At 40.1% G+C, this 19,634-nt stretch overlaps 1 protein-coding gene across 2 annotated transcripts in view; it reads right to left on the reverse strand.

Annotated features, from left to right (window-relative positions):
* SUV39H2 (SUV39H2 histone lysine methyltransferase) overlaps positions 1–12,748 on the reverse strand; it is a 28,396-nt gene extending 15,648 nt beyond the window's left edge. Inside the window, exons 1-2 of one of the 2 annotated variants that reach the window (XM_049881945.1) lie at positions 12,617–12,748; positions 9,637–9,782 (exon numbers count right to left, since the gene is read on the reverse strand). In XM_049881945.1, coding sequence (XP_049737902.1) covers positions 9,637–9,782; positions 12,617–12,647 — 177 coding nt within the window. In that variant the 5' untranslated portion in view covers positions 12,648–12,748. The remainder of the gene's footprint in view (positions 1–9,636; positions 9,783–12,616) is intronic. The other variant, XM_049881946.1, reaches the window with a different exon arrangement.
* Positions 12,749–19,634: the final 6,886 nt, after the last annotated feature.

A 19,634-nucleotide genomic window follows, 5' to 3' on the forward strand; every position in this document is an offset into this window, starting at 1 on the left:
TTTTCACATGCATATGATGCAACTGAAAATACAATGGCTTAGGTCAGGCGCACCTGAGTCTTCAAGGTGACAGCTTTGCTTTTCAACACTTTAAAGAGTCCTCTGCAGCAGATTTGCCCAATGCCATCAGTCTTTTGATTTCTTGACTGCTGCTTCCATGGGTGTTGACTGTGGATCCAAGTAAAATGAAATCCTTGACAAATTCAATCTTTTCCCCGTTTATCATGATGTTGTTTATCAGTCCAGTTGTGAGGATTTTTGTTTTCCTTATGTTGAGGTGTAATCCATACTGAAGGCTGTGGTCTTTCATCTTCATCAGTAAGGGCTTCAAGTCCTCTTCATTTTCAGCAAGCAAGGTTGCGTCATCTGCATAACGAAGGTTGTTAAAGAGTCTTCCCTCCAATCCTGATGCCCCGTTCTTCTTCATATAGTCCAGCTTCTTGGTTTATTTGCTCACCATACAGATTGAATAGGTATGGTGAAAGGATACAACCCTGACACACACCTTTCCTGACTTTAAACCAATCAGTATCCCCTTGTTCTTTCCGAACAACTGCCTCTTGATCTATGTACAGGTTTCTTATGAGCATAATTGAGTGTTCTGGAATTCCCATTCTCAGCAAAGCTTTATTCCATCCATGTCATTAAGGCTGACTCTACTTTGAGGATGCCTTCCAACCTGGGGCGGGGGGGGGGGGGCGCTCATCTTCTGGCACTATATCAGACAATGTTCCGCTGCTATTCATAAGGTTTTCACTGCTAATTCTTTTCAGAAGTAGACTGCCAGGTCCTGATTTAGTCTGGAAGCTCAGCTGAAACTTGTCCTCCATGGGTGACCCTGCCATTATCTGAATACTGCTGACATAGCTTCCAGCATCACACCAACACGCAAGCCCCATAGTACAACAAACTGACAGACACGTGGGCATGGCAAAATTTTACCTGTGTGTAATATTAATGATGTTGTTTGATTATTTCCACATTTGGTTGGGTTATTTTTGGAATGGACACACATATGGATCTCTCCCAGCTGGCTGGCCAGGTAGCTGTCTTCCAAATTCCTTGGCATAGACAAGTGAGCAGCTCCAATGCAGCATCTCTTTATTGAAGCAACTCAACTGGTATTTGCCAATGCCTTCAGTGCAGCTTGGACTTCTTCCTTTAGTACCACTGGTTCTTGATCATATGATACCTCCTGAAATGACTGAATACTGACCAATTATTTTTGGTACAGTGACTGTGTATTCCTTCCATTTTCTTTTGATGCTTCTTGTGTCATTCAGATTCTCCCCGTAGAATCCTTCAATACTGCAACTCAAGGCTTGAATTTTTTTCTTCAGTTCTTTCACCTTGAGAAATGCTGAGTGTGTTCTTCCCTTTTGGTTTTCTATCTCCAGGTCTCTGCACATTTCATTATAATACTTTTCTCTGTCTTCTTGGGCTATCCTTTGAAATCTTCTCTTCAGCTCTTTCCATGTCTTCCTTTAAGTAGCTTTAGCTACTCAACGTTCAGAGTCTCTTCTGACATCCACTTTGGTCTTTTCTTTCTTTCCTGTCTTTTTAACGACATCGTGCTTTCTTCATGTATGTTCTTGATGTCATTCCGCAACTTGTCTGGTCTTTGGTCATTTATGTTCAATGTGTCAAGTCTATTCTTGAGATGGTCTCTAAATTCAGGTGGGATATACTCAAGCTTGTATTTTGGCTCTCGTGGACTTGTTCTAATTTTCTTCAGCTTCAACTTGACTTGCACATGAGCAATTGATGGTCTGTTCCACAATCAGCCCCTGGCCTTGTTCTGACTGATGATATTGAGCATCTCTATAGTCTCTTCCACAGCTGTAGTTAATTTGATTCCTGCATATTCCAGCTGGCAAGGTCCATGTGCATAGTGGCCATTTATGTTGCTGAAAAAAGGCATTTGCAATGAAGAAGTCATTGGTCTTGCAAAATTCTATCATGTAATCTCTGGTGTTGTTTCTATCATCAAGGCCTTATTTTCCAAAAAACGATCCTTCTTTGTTTCCAACTTTCACGTTCCCATCACCAGTAATTATCAATGCATCTTGACTGCATGTTTGATCAATTTCAAACTGCATAAATTGGTAAAAATCTCCAATATCGTCACCTTTGGCATTAGTGGTTATGTAAATTTGAGTAACAGTCATTTTAACTGTTCTTCCTTGTAGGTTTATGGATATTATCCTATCACTGACAGCACTGTACTTCAGGGTAGATCTTGAAATATTCTTTTTGACAATGAATGTGACACCATTCCTCTTCAATTTGTCATTCCTGGCACTGCAGACCATATTCAAAATGGCCAATACCAGTCCACTTCAGCTCACTAATGCCTAGGATACCGATCTTTATGCATTCCATTTCAGTTCTGACGACTTCCAATTTTCCTAGATTCGTATTTCGTATATTCCATATTCTGATTAAAGGATGTTTGCAGCTGTTTCTTCTCATCTTGAATTGTGCCACATCAGCAAATGAAGGTCCTGAAAGCTTTACTCCATCCACGTCATTAAGGTTGACTCTGAGAAGGCATCTCTTTTGACTCATATTTTGAGTGCCTTAGAATCTGAGGTCTCATCTTCTGGCACTCTATTAGACAGTGTTCCACTGATATTCATAAGGTTTTTACTGGCCAATTTCTTCAGAAGTAGACTGCCAGGTCCTTCTTCCTAGCCTTCTTGGTCTGCAAGCTCTGCTGAAACCTGTCCATCACAGGTGACCCGGCTGGTATCTTAAATATTGATGGCATAGCTTCCAGCATCACAGCAATATGCAAGCCACCACAGTATGACAAACTGTCAGACGAGTGGTGGCCCCAGGCCTAGCACAGGGCAACTGTAGATGTCCAGTAAGTATCTGTTGACTTAATCATGAATAACTATATCCGCTGCCAGTGATTTAACCGCTGTCTTTTGCCAAGTATCTACGTTTCCAGTTAGATCTCATTCTTGATTTAGAGCCACATTTCCAACTATGTGGTGGTCACCTCACACTTAAAATGTACTCAACCTTCCTCTCCAAACTCAACCTAGGTCCTCTTCCTATATTCTTGGAACTTGGTGAACAGTATTGTCTATACCACTGCCCAAGTCACTACCTAACTGTTCCTAGCAGTGGCTCCCTCACTGCCTAATCCCTGTCACATCCCCTGACCATTAAACCACAAACCTGTAAATTTTACATCCTTAATTAAGAAACGTATCTACTTCCCTTCATCTCCTTGTTTCTACGTTAGGTCAGGCACCACAATTTCCTGCTCAGATTTAACTACAACGGCCTTTCAAAATGTGTGGTCAGGCACACATTAGTCCCCTGTGTGCCACCCCACTTTCCTCACTGTAGAAAGAACATTCTCTGAATTACAAGTTGGATTGTATCCCTCTTTAGAACCTTTCAAGTGACTTCCCATTGTACAAAAGCTAAAAGATCCTTCACTCACGTCTCATTCTTTCCCTACCACCCAGTTTTCTACGCTCATGTCGTACTGAATTACAATACTGGTCTTCTGAGACTCCAACTGGCTATCACCCCTTCTGGGAAGCCTCTTGTGACCTGGCCACAGATCTTTTAAGAATGTGTGTCACAGCACTTATTATACTATATTATACTTGTCAATCTTTCTCACTAGGCTGTGAGTTCCCTAAGGTGAGGGATAATTTTTACTAATCTGTATATTTCCAGTGCCTAATGTAAAACTGGCACATAGAAGAAACTCAAATGTTTGCAAAATGAGTCCATAGGAAGGAGAAACAGAAGATATTAGTCTATAGTTTGCTGCTATAATCTAAGCATGAAGCAGTTAAGGTCTGGTCTAATAGTAATGGTGGAGACTGAAGAAATAACTGAAGCAAAAGACAATTCAATTCACTAACCACTAACTAAATACTTAACTATGTACTAGGGAGTGTAGTAAAACATAGTCCTGGCCTTCATGGTTGAAAATTTGGCAGAGAAGGTATGACACAAAAAGAACTATAAAATGTGACAAGTTCTAGAATGATGACAAGAATCACGCTATTACATAAGTCCTAAACATGAAGCGATAAATTTTGTTGGAGGCAGAGAAGGAAAAAAGGCTCTACAAGAGGTGGTAACCTTTGTGCTGAACCTGACAGACCAAGTAGAATTTTGCCAAACAGAAAAGGGAAGAAATAGTATTCCAAAGAGGGACTTGATAAGAAAAGCAAAAGGACACAAAGGTGCAAGATGTGTGTTCAAGGAATTATAAGTTACGTTTATTTTTAAGTTATGCTCCTAATACTTAGAAAAGTGACTGGCTCATAGTAGGTACTCAGTAAATCTTACCTAAATCTACAAGTATTTCAACGTAGCTATGAAGTAAGGTATGTGACAAGAGATGAGACTGGAAAGGTGGCTGCTGGCCAAATGATAAAGAACCTCATGCTAATGTGTTTCAGCTTAGACTGGTAAACAACAGGGACCCATCAAAGGTCTAAAGTAAAGCCCTACTGCAATCACACCTCTGTTTCAGAAACAATTCTAATGGCATTGTGGAATATGGTATTGAGACAGTGTCCTTTTAAGAGCAAATTGGAGGGGAGCCACACATGCAAAGGACAGGGTCATAAGATCTTGAAACATAAAAGAAAAAGGTTGAGAAAGAAAAAAGGAAAGCAAAAAAAAATTTTTTTAAAGGTGTAAGGGTGTCGAAGTAGTACTGGTTTATAAACAGGCTGTGTTAGGTAGGAGAAATGGGGGATATAAGTGAGTGAGCAAAGGAAGGTTATTTAATCCAAACCAAGAAACCAGTTGGATTGATGGGAAAGATTAAAGCGAAACTAAACAGCAAAAATTATCTAAAACCAAACCACAACACTCAGAATTTCGTATGTGAAAGAATCATGGTACCTCCTTCACTGTAAACCCAGACCCCTAGGCAACTCTATGATACTGAGATAGGTATACACATATCATGTGGATGCTATGCATATTTTATTTCAAGAGTGACTAAGGGAGGGATTGGAGGTTTATAAAATCCTGAGCCGTCAGAGGGCTGAGTAGCCTGCATTACAAAGCACTCCCTCAGCTACATGAAACCAAGCTATGAATGAATCTGACTTGTTACACCTCTTAATATCTAAACCTGTTATTTCGATGATTAGAAAAAAAAAAAAACCACTGCTGTCGAGTTGATTTTGACTCACAGCGACCTCGTAGGATTTCCAAGGCTGTAAATCTCTACAGAAGCAAACTGCCACATCTTTTTCCCACGGAGCTGCCGGTGGTTTCAAACCACCGATCTTTCAGTTAGCCGTCCAGCACTTTAACCACTGCATCACTAAAAAAGGGGTAGATGATATCAACAACTAAAAATGGGAAGGTAAGGAAACTAGGAGACAACTGTAACACAGACAAGAGCCTACCACAAGAACGAACAGGAAAAGATTAACAGAAAGGTAGTAATAACACAATCTGAAAACCTATTACATTTAGAAGGTAGGAAGAAGGAGAGATCTTTAGATGTATGCAGTATTTAGCTTTGGTAACTGAGAATATTATGAGTCTGTTAACCAGGATAGAGAACACTACAGCAGAATGCAGATTTGGGAAGAAAATGGTGTAGTTTCTGGCACAATCTGGATACCTGTAGGACATTCAATTCGAAATGATGCCAAGGCCTCAGAAAGATTTGGGAGTCACGGGCCTTATAGATATAGGCAGAAACCACTGGGAAAGAAGTCATCTAAGAGCAACTACAAGGTGAGAAGAAGGCCAAGGATGGAGACTTGGAGAATATCTACATTTCAAAGGAAGGAGGAACAGGAAACAGTAAAGGAGATTCAGAATGAACAGTAAAAAAAGGAATAGAGAGGGGTAACAATAATGATGGTGAACACAGAGACAACCCAATTAAAAAAAGGGCAAAGGATCTGAATAGTCAGTTCTCCAAAGTCAATATACAAATGACCAATGAGCTCATGAAAAGATGCTCAAAATCATTAGCCATCAAGAAAATGCATATCAAAACCACAGAGAGATATCACCACACATCCACTAGAATGGCTGTATAGTATTTTTTCATAAATAACACACCCACACATATAATACACACAGTGCGCCTAGGAAAACAACGCGTGAGGGGGTCACATGGTGGGCCCCCCAAAAAACTGTAACTGGTTATTTATGTAAAAATATGGTAATCAAAGAGCGATAACATTAAGAGTCGTGGGCAAGTGGAGAAACTGAAATCCTCATACACTGCTGGTGGGGATATAAAATGGTGCAGCTCCTTTGGAAAACAGTCTTTCAGTTCCTCAAATAATTAAACTTAGTTACTGTATGACCCAGCAATTCCTCTCCTAGAATCTACCAAAGATAAATGAAAACACACATTCACATATTTGTACATAAATATTCACAGCAGCATTATTTATAATAGCCCAAAACTGGAAACAACCCAAATTTCCATTAACTGATTACCGGATAAATTAATGTGGTATATCCATACAATGGAATATTATTTGGTAGTAATAAGGAATGAAGTACTGATACATGCTACAACACGGATGGGTCTTGAAAATATTATGCTAAATGAGAGAAGCTAGTCACAAAGGAATGTCCAGAACAGGCAAATCTATAGACAAAAAACAAATTAGTGGTTGCCTAGAGCTGCAGGGTAGCCGCAGGGTAGGGGGTGAGGGGGAGGAAGCTTGGTGGCTAAGGGGTGTGACGTTTCTTTTTGGGGTAATGAAAATGTTCTAAAATTGACTGTGGTATCTTTAATAGCTGCACAACTCTATGAGTACACTAAAACCTTTGAATTGTACACTTTAAATAGGTGAATTATATTTCAAATAAAGCTGTTAAATAGCTTATAAAGAAAACGTTCTACATCTGACTGTGGTGAGTAACGTCTGGGGTCTTAAAAGCCGGTGAGCAGCCATCTAAGATACGTCTACTGGTCCAATCCTGTCCAGAGCAAAAAAGAATGAAGAAAACCAAAGACACAAGGGAAAGGTTAGTCCAAGGGACTAATGGACCACAAGTACCACAGCCTGCACCAGCCTGGGCCCAGAACAACTAGATGGTGCCCAGCTACAACCACTGACTGCTCTTACAGGGATAACAATAGAGGGTCCTAGACAGAGCGCGAGAAAAATATAGAACAAAATTCAAATTCACAAAAAAAGACCAGACTCACTGCTCTGACAGAGACCGGAGAAACCCGGACACCCTTTAACTCAGAACTGACGTCACTCCTGAAGTTCACCCTTTAGGCAAAGATTATACAGGCCTATAAAACAATAACACATGTGAGGAAGATGCTTCATAGTTCAATCATGTCTACGAGACTAAATGGGCACATCTGCTCGAAAGCAAAGACGAGAAGGCAAAGGGGACTGGAAAACTGGATGAACAGGAACGGGAAGCCCAGTGTGGATAAGGGGAGAATACTGACACATCGCAAACAGCATCACAAAACACTCTGTGTATTGTTGAATGAGAAACTAATTTGCTCTGTAAACTTTCACCTAAAGCACACACACACAAAAAAAAACAGTAAAATTAAAAAAAAAAAAAAAACTGTTAAAAAAGTTGGATGGGAAGTGAAGTAAAGGGAAATAGTTGCTTGAGCAGGAAGGCAGGGTCAAAGGAAGATTTTTTGAAGGTTAAAAACCCAAACTCACTGCCATCGAGTAGATTCCGACTCACGGCAACCCTATGAAGGCTAGGGAGGATCTAAATATGTTTACCAATTTAGGTAAAACAGGGAAGATCTGAATATATTTATTGATGAGATAAACCAGTGAAAAAAAGGAGAGCGTGACAGAAAAAAGGACAACGATTAAGCAATTTTTTAGAGATGAATAGAACCCAGTGGTGTAGTGGCTAAGAGCTCGTCTGCTAACCAAAGAGTTGGCAGTTTGAATCCACCAGCTGCTCCTTGGAAACCCTAGTGGGCATTTCTAATCTGTCCTACAGGGTTGCGATGAATCAGAATCGACTGGACCACAACGAGTTAGAGGAGATGAACAGGAGAGAAATAAAGGAAAAATGATAACACCTTTGAAAGTAAGAATGAGTGAAGATACAGATAACTGAAAGTGAAGGAAAGTTGAGAGATAAAACTTGAAGGATCCTATTGTTCCCTGAGGTGTAAGAAGTCTTCAGTTGAATCTGAGAGGCTCCAAACCAAACTAAATCCATTGCTATTGATTCGAGTCTGACTCCTAGAGATCTTACAGGATGGAGCAGAACTGCCCCATATGGTTTCCAAGGCTGTAAATCTTTATGGAAGCAGACTGCCACATCTTTCTCCAGTGGAGCAGCTGGTGGGTTCGAACCGTTGATCTTTTGGATAGCAGCTGAGCTCTTAACCACTGCACTACCAGGGCTCTCATAAGAGTCAGGGGTAGAATTAAGAGTAAATAAAAGTTGGGAAAAATCTTCCAAGAATGGAAAAGAAAACAATGGATAAATATAAAGCTTGTTAAGTAGAACTGAGCAGCCTGAGAATAGAAATCACCAGTTTTACTAGAGCCAGTATGTATGACTTTATGATCCTCTCAGCTAAGCTAGCCAGTCCAGAGCTTGTAAACTGAGATGGCAGATGACAGGGCTGTTCTGGGGTTTGAAGGTTGCTGAGAGTTTAGGTAAAATGCTTGATCCTAAGATCCCACTGAGTGGGAAAGGCAGGGATGCCAAAGGCAGATGGGCATTTCAAAGGAAGAATTGAAATCAGTGACTGATTCAATATGGAAGATGAAAGAGAAGAAAAATAAAGAAGTAAACAGGATTCCTGAGTTCATTTATCTGAAAGAACTGACGGATTAACGACCAAAAAGGGAGTTAGGCTACAGACAGATGAATTCCTCAAAAACGTTAACTGTAAGTTTTAGATCAAAAAAGGGTCCTAAAGAACAACCCTGTCCTTTTTAAGGGAATGAAGTGGGGCCTAGAGAAGTTAAATAATTTGCTAAAGTCACTAGGTATTAAACCAAGGCTGGAAATTACTTTGAACTCCAGACTATTCTATTACACCACAGAACTTCACTAATACCTGGAGTTTGACATGATGTCAGGAAATACAAATGGTGATGATTCTTGAGACTCCCCACACTAAAATTGGTTTGAAGTTCCAGGTTCACTTCAGGTGATAGTGGGGAATATGATCTAGGAACAAAATGAATGACAGGAGAAGCCAATCTAAGATAAAACATTTGCTCTGGTAATCCACATAGAGATAATCAAGAGTTGGATGTAGAATGATAAAAGCACCTTAAAATATTCTAATGCAAGAATATGTTATGCTTCAAAATCTTCTCAATGTTATCTGGCCATATAAAACCAAAAAAAAAAAAAAAAAAGAAAGAAAAAAGCCAAACCTGTTGCCATCAAGTCGATTCTGATTCAAAGGGACCCTACAGGACAGGGTAGAACTGCCCCAGAGTTTCTAAGGAGCAGCTGGTGGATTTGAACTGCTGAACTTTTGGTTACCAGCCGAGCTCTTAACCACTGCGCCACCATCATGGCTTATAATTTTAAACATTAAGAGCGTTGCTCATTTTAAGGTTCTTTTTATGTTACAGAAATATGAAATACGGAATTGAAGTCTGAGTAGGTCTCTTTTAAGGGGCTAGATATTTGCCTTACCTTTACTACCTTGTAGTCACACAAGTATTCCACCTCATAATTGTTTAGATTCCTTTTGGTGATTCCAATCGATTTACATGTGAGCTTTTCTTTTCTACATAATTCCTGAAGAGTATCAAGTGAAACTAGGCAAGGCACACACCAAGCTACAATAAGAAAATAGAATTCTTTACTAATGAAGTAGCTACTCAATTAAAACAAGAAAGAAAAGAAAAACTTAAAACCTCTACATTCCCACCCTTCAAGTGGCAATTTCACAGGACTAAAAATTCATACCACAAACCAATCATGTGTCTTCAAGAAAAAGTTTGGCATTGAAGAACTAGTGTGGTAAATTGGTCTTCTCAATTTTCTCATGGGGCTCTATCCTGCTATATTTAACTGAGGTCAATACATTTTTACTAAGCCACATCAACAAAATGTTTCATACCTGTAAGCTTTCTTAAGATTACATACAGAAGCAAAGATCCCCAGAGGTAATGTTTTTGACTTGTCAGTTATATTCTGTGTAGACTATAACTGCTGTTTTAATGAGACTCAGATCTCTAGAACATCATACTTGTCCATTATAGTCTACATAGAATATAACTGCCATCTTAATAAAAACTAGGGCAATACTTATTATTCTTAGAAATACATCCAAGAAATATTTTAAAACACAATCTTACAATTCATTAAAAAGTAACTTTTTTCCTTTCTCTTAATTGGACAATAAGAACTGAAATCTAATTCAAATATAGCTTTACAGTTAGAAAATACATACACCACATGCCCTACTTTTCCCACTTTGGAATGCTGCATGAAATTTTAACTCCATTTCTTGTTTTGCTCATGCTATAATGTATTATCATCAAGGTGAATAAACCCAAGAGCTATAGTAAAACTGAAACTATATTGATTTTTGCAATACTCATTTTGATATTGTTTGGTATGTTCATGTATTGTTTTTAAAGCAAAGAGTCAGAAAAAACAGAGTATTCAATTCACATAAGCCATATACCAAACTTGAAGAAAATCAGACATACTTATAATCAACCTTATGGAAGCCAAAACTGTGTTGCACAAGATTTTACTGTCTGTAAACAGTATGTTTCTCTACTTCATTTAAAAGTTACACAAAACTGGTGTTTAGAAATATGCAATAAACCTGGTTTTTTGTCTAGTGTTATGATAAGCACTACAGAGGATGAGGAGTTCTCTGCCCTGGTTCTCGCTCTGCTACCTACCTAACGTGACTTCAGTGAGGGTCACCGTTTCTCTGGGTTTCAGATTCACAGAAAAATGTGAGGGCTGGAGTAAATTGGCGTTACCAAACAAAATCAGTAAGCCAAAGCTTTACTTGGTAGCTCTCCAAGGTAGTTGTGATAACCTTTTGTGTTTTGAGGTAATTTGGAGGGAAGAGGGAACACAGCTGCTCTGACTTTACTTCTTCCTTTCCTCATCCTCTCCAACTCACACAGGGACTTCATTGTCAAAAATCCTTAAGTACCATTTTCACCAAATTCCTGCAAACAACTCCTAACTCTAAATCAAGAAAGTGAAAGATATTATCCCCCCCCAAATTTTGGGTGGGGGTTGTTTGCTTTGGATTGGTTGTCTGGGGGTTTCAGAAGACTCTTAAAACAGAAACGACGGTTTAAATCCCTTCCATCTAAAAAACTTCAGGATCTTTTGTGTAAAGTTAACCTCATTATGCTGATCACATAGGCAGGAGGTACTCCTTTGGAATCTACCCAAGGTGTGTTTGCCTGCCATCCCTACAATTTTTATCTAGTTGAGATAACATGAGGCTTCAAGACACAAACCTCGATGGAAATGCTATTTTTGCGAATTAAAAAAAAAAAAAATCAGAATATAAAAATAGCAAATATTTGTTAAAAATTCCCATACTGTAATAACAATGTAGAAAAAGACTTCATTTACAGGATTAAATGTTTCCTTACCACTACAAAAACCTTAAACTAGTTCACACTTACGCCTGCCGTTCATAACAGAAGAAAAATCCAGGGATAATGCGCTCATAATCTATGTGGAGAGGAGCAGTGCCTGAAACCACCTTTAAATTCTAGAATGTGTTTAAAGTTCCAGTCTTTCAAAGCGCGCGCTCGAACGAACACACACACACACACACACAACGCGCACGTTCACGGTGGACATAAAAATTACTGTAAAGCTGAAGCTATATTCCCAAACGCCCACTTCCTGGATATTTTTCAACGAGGAGTTTAACCGCCTAGTGTGTCCGAACTGGGGTATATCCTCATTTTATTTCCTTTCTTATCGTTCATACTTTAGCCCCAATTACTTTCTCTCCCTGATATCAAGACCAAATTTACACCAGTGGGTATTTCCCGCTTCTCAGCTTAAAAACCAAACAGAACACAAAATGTCCCGCCCAAACCACCACAAAGAAGCCAAACCACAACCCGCACACAAGGACCTCAAAGCTCCCAGGGGATTAATCCTGGACACACCACCTCCGGGGAAACCCCCGCCTCCGCAGCCCGGCAAATGCCTTTACAACGCCAGAAAACGGAAAGGGGACTCCGGGCCAAACGGCAGCCCTGCGGAGTCCTCGGGACCCCAGCGGGCGAGGAAGGCGTTACTCAGGAACCCCGAAGTCCCCGGGGCTCGCGCGGAGGCGCCGACCTTCGACGCCACGCAGCAGCCTGTGCGGTGGGCGACCCTCTCCCGGGGTCCTGCCGGTGCGGAGCGCAGAAAGGCAGAGTCGGGAAGCGTGTGCAGAAAAAGACTGAGGAGGAGGAAGCGGGCTCAACAGGGAGAAGGGTCAGCGGCCACCGGGAAAAGGTAAGAGCCCGCTTCGCTCATTTTGGGGGTCAGTGTGTCAGCAGAGTGGGAGGAGGCGTCTCTCCTTCATCTCGCCCCCCAGGCTGGCTCGCGCGTCTCGGCCCCGCTTCCCTGGCCTCGGGGAGTTTGGAGACTAAGGAATAGCGAGGGGGTGTCGCTCTGCTGCCCTCACCTCCTCGCGACTCGGCCCCGGCCGCCGCCATCTTGTAGAGCTTTCATTCAAACTGGCGCGGTCCGACAGGATAGCTCAGCTGGGGCCGACGCCCCGCCCCTCCTCGGGTCCGCGCGGGATTAGGGAGCCAGAGCTGGGGGTCTGGAACCCGCGAAGCGTCCTGACGTCACCAGAGGCCGAATCCCGGCTGCCGCGGCGAGCGCGCCTGCGCCCCACGTTGCAGTCAGCGGAGCGCGGGGTGGGGGTCGCGGTGGTGGGGAAGAACATACTGGGTTAGCGCCCACCTATCCGTCTGGTTTGTGAAACGCTTTAACTCGCGTGTACGCAACCCACTCCTTCCCACGTTTTTAAAATTATTTTAAATAGGCATCACGTATACGTTGTACAGAATTCAAAACGTACAATGGGGCTATATAGTGAAAAGTAAGTTTCCTTCTCATTCCCGTTGTTCAGCCACCTGAGCCAAACAAACCTTTGTTTCTTCCATTTTACTTCCCTAGATCACACACACACAAAAAAAAACAGTCCTTAAAAAAGGCTGCACGTTGGAATCGCGTGAAAAGGGGGTTTTTTGTTGTTACTGTTTTTTTTTTTTTTTTTTTGGTGGTGGTGGGGATACTGATGTCTTTGTCCCCCTGCCGGAGATTCTGATTCACTGGGTCTGGGGTTCGGCCTGCGCACTGGAATTTTTTTAACCTCCCAGGTGATTCTCATGTGCAGCACAGTTCGAGACCGCCGGTCTACATCAGTGCTTTTCAGACTTTAATGTGCGTATGAATCATCTGGGGAATCTTGTTAAAATGCAGAATCTGATTCGGTAGTTCTGGGGCGGCCTGAGATTATGCATTTCTGACAAGCTCCCAGGCTATGCCTGATGCTACTGGTCCCGTGGGAGGCGGGACACATTTTAGTAGCAAGGCTACTTGACGCTTTAGTCTTCGCAGCTGGACAACTCCTGGAGCCTCCTAACCGGTCTCCACTCCCCGTCCTCATTCCACCCCGCCCCCATCCATTCTTCACACCGCATCCATGGTAATCGTACTAAACAACCTTAGAAGATAAATCGCGAAAACATTTTGTAGAAAGCAGTTCGACAATCACCAATGATTTTTTTGTTTATGTAAAAATTACATAAATATTTTAAGCATCATGTACAAATTTGAAATATTGGAAATAAACGTTGAACGTTAAAGGAGTGGTTGATTTGGTTATGAAATACTGGTCTAAAAAAAAAGATGTTTATGAAGATTATTAATATCATGGGGAAGTGTTTGATATGTTAAGTAAAAAAGCTCTATAAAATAAAATACACAGAGTTTCAACTATATAAGAAAAGCGGTATGGGGAAATACGATAAAATCTTTGGGAGGTGATTTTGACTTCTCGTTTGTATTTAACCATATTCTAAAATGAGTATCTTATTACCTTGATAACAAAGAACCGGAAGTCCTATCACATTGAAGGCCCTTTGTGATATGGTTTCCGTCTACTTCTCAAACCTCACTGCTCATCATTTTCTCCTATAATCCTTAACTGCCTCAAATATTTCCTGCTCCTATGTCTTTGGTCAATTCTGTTCCCTCTGATTACAAAGTTTCTACCTTTTCCCCACCTTTGTTAGGATTACTCGTACAGATCCTTCAAGACTTGGATAGAGCCTTATGTTTCCCAAATCTCCCCCCCCCCCCGCCCTTCCCCTGTGTACTAATTGCTCCTCCTATATGTTCTTACAGCATCCTGTGAACATCTGTCATTACTCGGTTTCTTTCTTGGTTTTCCTTCTACCTTTTTGGCCACTTTTCACCGCCTTTCTTGGTTCCTTTTCTTCTATCCAACCTAAATTTTGGGTTCCTCATAGCTTGAACCTGGGACCGAACACATTTCTTATACTTCCTATATGACTACCTCAGTTCCCATGGATTTAAGAAATCTTTATGCTTAAGATTCCCAACTTTTTGTCTCCAGCCCAGACCTCTGCCCTAAATTCTAGACTGGAATATCCAAAGTACCTCATTAACATATGCATTTATGTGTTACAAAAATACCTCAAATTGAACATATGCATAGAAGTACCCTTGATTTTTGCCTCCAGATCTGGTAACCTCAACCCAATGTCACACAAAACTTTCTCATCTTAGTACATTGGCGTCACCATCTACTCACATGTCCAAACAGGAAATCTAGGTGTCATCTTGATTTACCCTCTTCTCATTCTCCAAATTAATTTCATTAGCAAGCTCTGTCTACACCATCTTTAAAATATACCTTGATTCTATCCTCTGCTGTCTCCACTGCCATTACCTTAGTCCAGGCCACCGTTTAACTGGAGTCCTGCAAAAGCCTCCCAACTGGTCTCCTCACTCCAACTTGTACTCTCCTCCAATCTATTTTCCATACAGCTGAAAAAGTGATCTTAAAACATAAAGTGGAACATACCCTTCTGCCCTTTAAAAAATACTCTCCAATGCAGCCTCAGTAAAATCCAAACTTTGATGGTTTACATAGCCTTCGGTGATTAGAACCCTGTCTCTCTAATCTTACCTGTGCATTTCTCCCCTTTGCTCACTATTCTCCAGGGCTATCTTTCACTCAGAAATCTTGTATTGTGCATCTACTCTGTGCCAGGCACTGTACATGGTCCTGGGAATATTAACAGTGGACAAGAGAAAGACCCTGTCCTCATGGTGCTTATTTTCTAGTGGGAGGAGCTGATAATAAACAGTAACTTAAGGCAACTCTGAATTATATCCTCATTCAGAGGACAAGTTCCTCCCCTTCTTCACATGGCTATCTTCTTATTGGGTTTTAGCTTAAATATCACTTCTTCAGAGAGGCCTCCTGGTCCCCTGTCTGGAGTAGGTAGGTACTTCTCATCTTCCCGCATTCGCTGTCTCTCCTCTGCATCCTGAAAAGCAATTACCAGAATTTTCAGTTATCTTGTCTGATTTTTTTTGGTCTTGCTCAGTTTCAATAAAAATTTATGGAATGTATTACACTGTTTTGTAAATCAACCATTTTCTTTGTTTCTCCAGTTCTGAATCTCGTTAATTCCAGGGTATAGATTAGACTTTGTTCAATATTCACCACTACGGCTACTATTCAGGGCTTCTGACCAGCTCTTTCAGATTCAAACCCCTGCTGAGAATTTGCATTTCTAACAAGTTCCCAAACCAGCCCAACGAAACCCATTGCGGTCATGTTGATTCCAACGCAGAGAGACCCTTTAGGACAGAGTATAACTGCCCCATAGGGTTTCCAAGACTGTAAATTTTTACAGAAGCAGACTGCCACATCTTCCTGCTGCAGAGCAGCTGGTGGTTTCAAATCTCTTAACTTCTAGTTACCAGCCCAGTGCTTTAACCGCTGCACCACCACGGCTCCTCTAACAAGTTCACAGGCAATGTTAATGTTGCTGGTTAGGGACCAATTCTGAGAACCACTAGTAGAGCAAACCAAAAAACCAAGCCCGTTGCCATCGAGTCGATTCCGACTCATAGCAAGCCTGTAGGACAGAGTAGAACTACCCCACAGGGTTTCCAAGGAGCACCTGGTAGATTCAAACTGCCAACCTTTTGGTTAGCAACTATAGCACTTAACCACTATGAGACCAGGGTTTCCAACTAGTAGAGCACAGGTTCTCAAATTTATTATACATAAGAATCACCTGAGGATCTTGTAAAACTGTAGTTTCTGATTCAGTACATCTGGGGTGGAAATACTAATTCTTAGCAGGGGTTGAAACCAGTTTATCTACAGTAGTGATTCTCGAAGTATGGTACAGGAACCCTGAGACTCTTCGGGGGTTCGTGAGTTCAAAACTATTTTCATAATAGTATCAAGATGTTAACTGCCTTCTTTACTCTCCTTCTCTCGTGAGTATACAGTGGAGTTTCTAGAAGTTACACAACTTGGATATTCCAACAGCTTGAATGCAAAAGCCGGTACGAGAATACAGATATCTTCTATTAAGCCAGCCATTAAAGAGATTTGAAAAAATCATAAAACACCACCACTGCTGTTTTTGTTTTACAAATTATTTTCATAAAAATGTTATTTATGTTAACATGTAATTCTTTTTGTTATTTAAAATCAATTATTTTTAAAATATCTTGGTTTTAATTTCTAATATGGTAAATGAGAATATCTATATGACCTATAAAAACAAAAGCTTCTTGGATTCTCAGTAGTTTTTTAAGAGTGCAACTGTGTCCTGAGGCTAAAACATCTGAGGATCTTGATAAATCCTGGCTAAATGAATGGAGAAGGATGTCAAAAGCCACTGGGAGAAGAATACCAGTGTCCTCAAGGGAGAAGTACAGAATTATGGCTCCCCCAAATTCTTCTTCATAAAGGCCACTGAAAAAAATATGGAGTGCCTTCTGTTTAAATAAATATTCATCTTTGAGAGGTAAAGAATGGACAATGGATTAAAAATTTGAGATTTAAATAAAATAATGTAGATAAGTGTTTAGAATACGAAGCAATCAGTAAAAATTAAGTTTGGAAAGAGGACCTGAACTTTAGTTTGAAATTTACCAGGTTGTTATTGTGAGATGTTGGATAAATTATTTAACCTTTCTGGATCTATTTCCATATCTACAAAACAGAAGTGATACCAGACCCTATTACTCTCTACATATTACAACTATTCGTGGAGTTGCGGGGTCATCAAAATTTTAAAATGTTGGTAGTCACTCTCCAGCATTTTAGAAATCCTGAAATGTTCCTGTAGAACTTGTTTTGTACTCGATCCGTTTTTCGTTTGTTTGTTTTTATCCTTAAAAACTCTTACATAAAGCTTTCAGTTTGTGATTAAATATTTTGTGGCCTCCCAGGACTTTCACAGTATTATAGACATTTAAATAGACATTTATTTCTATTTTTATGTTGGCTCTGTTCTTTAGGTGGTATCAGACATATAAAGAGACAAAATTACAATTTGACATAAACTTTTGCTGGGTCAGGTAGAAGTGTTCACGTATTGAACTACGTATGTGACACTGCAAAGATAACTTGGAGGTACACACAAAGATTTTCAAGATGCTCACCAAAAATATCTGAACAGTTATTACTCTGGGTGGTAGCACAAAGAAGGTTTAATATTTTGGTTTTTTTAATTTAATTTTATAATAAAACACGTATCATTTTATAATCAGAAAAAATTTAAAAGTTACTTTCACTTTGAAAAATGCAATACACTTGAAAATTTAGCTGGCAAATCTTTCACACACTCAGAGAAAAAAACTTGTCACTGGAGGATACAAGAAAACTTGAGGGTGCTTCATTAGGCAGTAGCACTTACTGATAACAATTTCAAATTTGATACGTCTGAAAAAAAATCACACAAAGTTGACTGGTAAAATCAGAAGCAGTGGCATCCCTTTCCTTCTTTATTATGTTTCTAAACAAACCATAAACAAAATATGGCATTGTCCTGTAAGATACAAAGATGACACGTATTTTTTCTTCCATGTAACTCCTTTATTCAGTAGACATTTATTGAACACCTACGACGGCAGTGGTTAGTGGGTACTATGTTCATGACTGTTCTGGGGGGCTGAGATAAAATGGTGACTAAGATTGACAGTCTCTGCCCTCACAATGCTTAACGATCTAGTGGGGAAAGCAGTCAAGAAAATAACTATGTGAATACGGAGAAAAATACACTCTTGAATAAATCTATGATTTTTTTATCCTACGAGTTTCAATAATCTACTTGAGGGGTCTACACAATTTTTCTGCAAAGGATCAGAGAATATTTTAAGCTTTGCGGGCCATACAGTCTCTGTTGCAACTACTCAACTTGGCCACTGTAGGGTGAAAACAACCACAAACAATACATAACAAATGAGCATGGCTATGCTGTAATAAAACTTTATTTACAAAAAGGTGGAGGGTAGATTGTGATCTAACCGACTGCCATTGAGTTGATTCCGACTCATAGCAACCCTACAGGACAGAATAGAACTGCCCTATACCGTTTCCAAGGCTGTAATCCTGATGGAAGCAGATTACCACATCTTTCTCCTGCAGAGTGGATGGAGGGTCTGAACCACCAATCTTTTGGTTAGCAGCCAAGCACTTCATCACTGTACCAGGGTACCACTGGATCTGGCCTGTAGGCCATAATTTGTCAACACATGGTCTATCTTAAAAAGCAATTAATGATAACGATGAAGTAAAATCCTAAAGCATTTTTCCAAAGCATTTAGACTTAGCAATTGAACAAGTTTAGTTGGCATTTTCCTATTTTTCTGAAGACACTTAAGTGTCTGGCTTATAAATATATTTATTTCCAATATTTTGTAATTTTGGAAAATATCTTAAGAAATAACTAAGTCTTAGTCCAAATGGTATGCCTTTGAGGCTGCTTCTATATCTAGAGACTTTGTGGACTTACGATCTGCATTCTCTTCGTGGTTCTGTCAATAATTTGCTGCATAATAATCATGAAAAAATTTAAGTTTGGTTTCTATATCCTTAGAAACAGAAGAAAAAACTGACATATATCCCCATAAAAATCAACTTCAGTAATAAAGCACATCCGCAAAGTTTAACAGATAAAAACAGCACAGGGAGTTAGTTTTACGAGTTAGTAGACAGTTCCTCTTCTCAGCTCTGCTGGGAACCAAGGGGAGAAATGAATGGAACCTCCTCCTTCGCAATAAAATCTTGAGTCTGATGTGCACTGCTAACCTTCCGGCTCTTCCCCATATGGGAAGACTTGTTCTCTTGCTTTATTTAGAGAATAAGTTTTTTAATCAGCAGCCCATTGAGTATCTCAATGCACTCATGAATATTCTCTGGTAAATGGACATATGGCTAGATCTCTTTTAAAAAACCTTTTAAATTCAAAAGAAAAACAGGTTTCCTCTGACAGTGTTGTAAAAAGAAAAAAGTAAAATCCTCTCCCCCTATTTCTCTCCACAAAAGCTACTGCTAAACATTTGATATTCAGCCTCCTAGACTTTCTCTCTTTCTGTACATTCATATATACGCAACTGTTGAGTTTGTGAGT

This window comes from Elephas maximus, chromosome 4, assembly GCF_024166365.1.
Source record: "Elephas maximus indicus isolate mEleMax1 chromosome 4, mEleMax1 primary haplotype, whole genome shotgun sequence".
Classification (NCBI taxonomy): Eukaryota; Metazoa; Chordata; class Mammalia; order Proboscidea; family Elephantidae; genus Elephas; species Elephas maximus.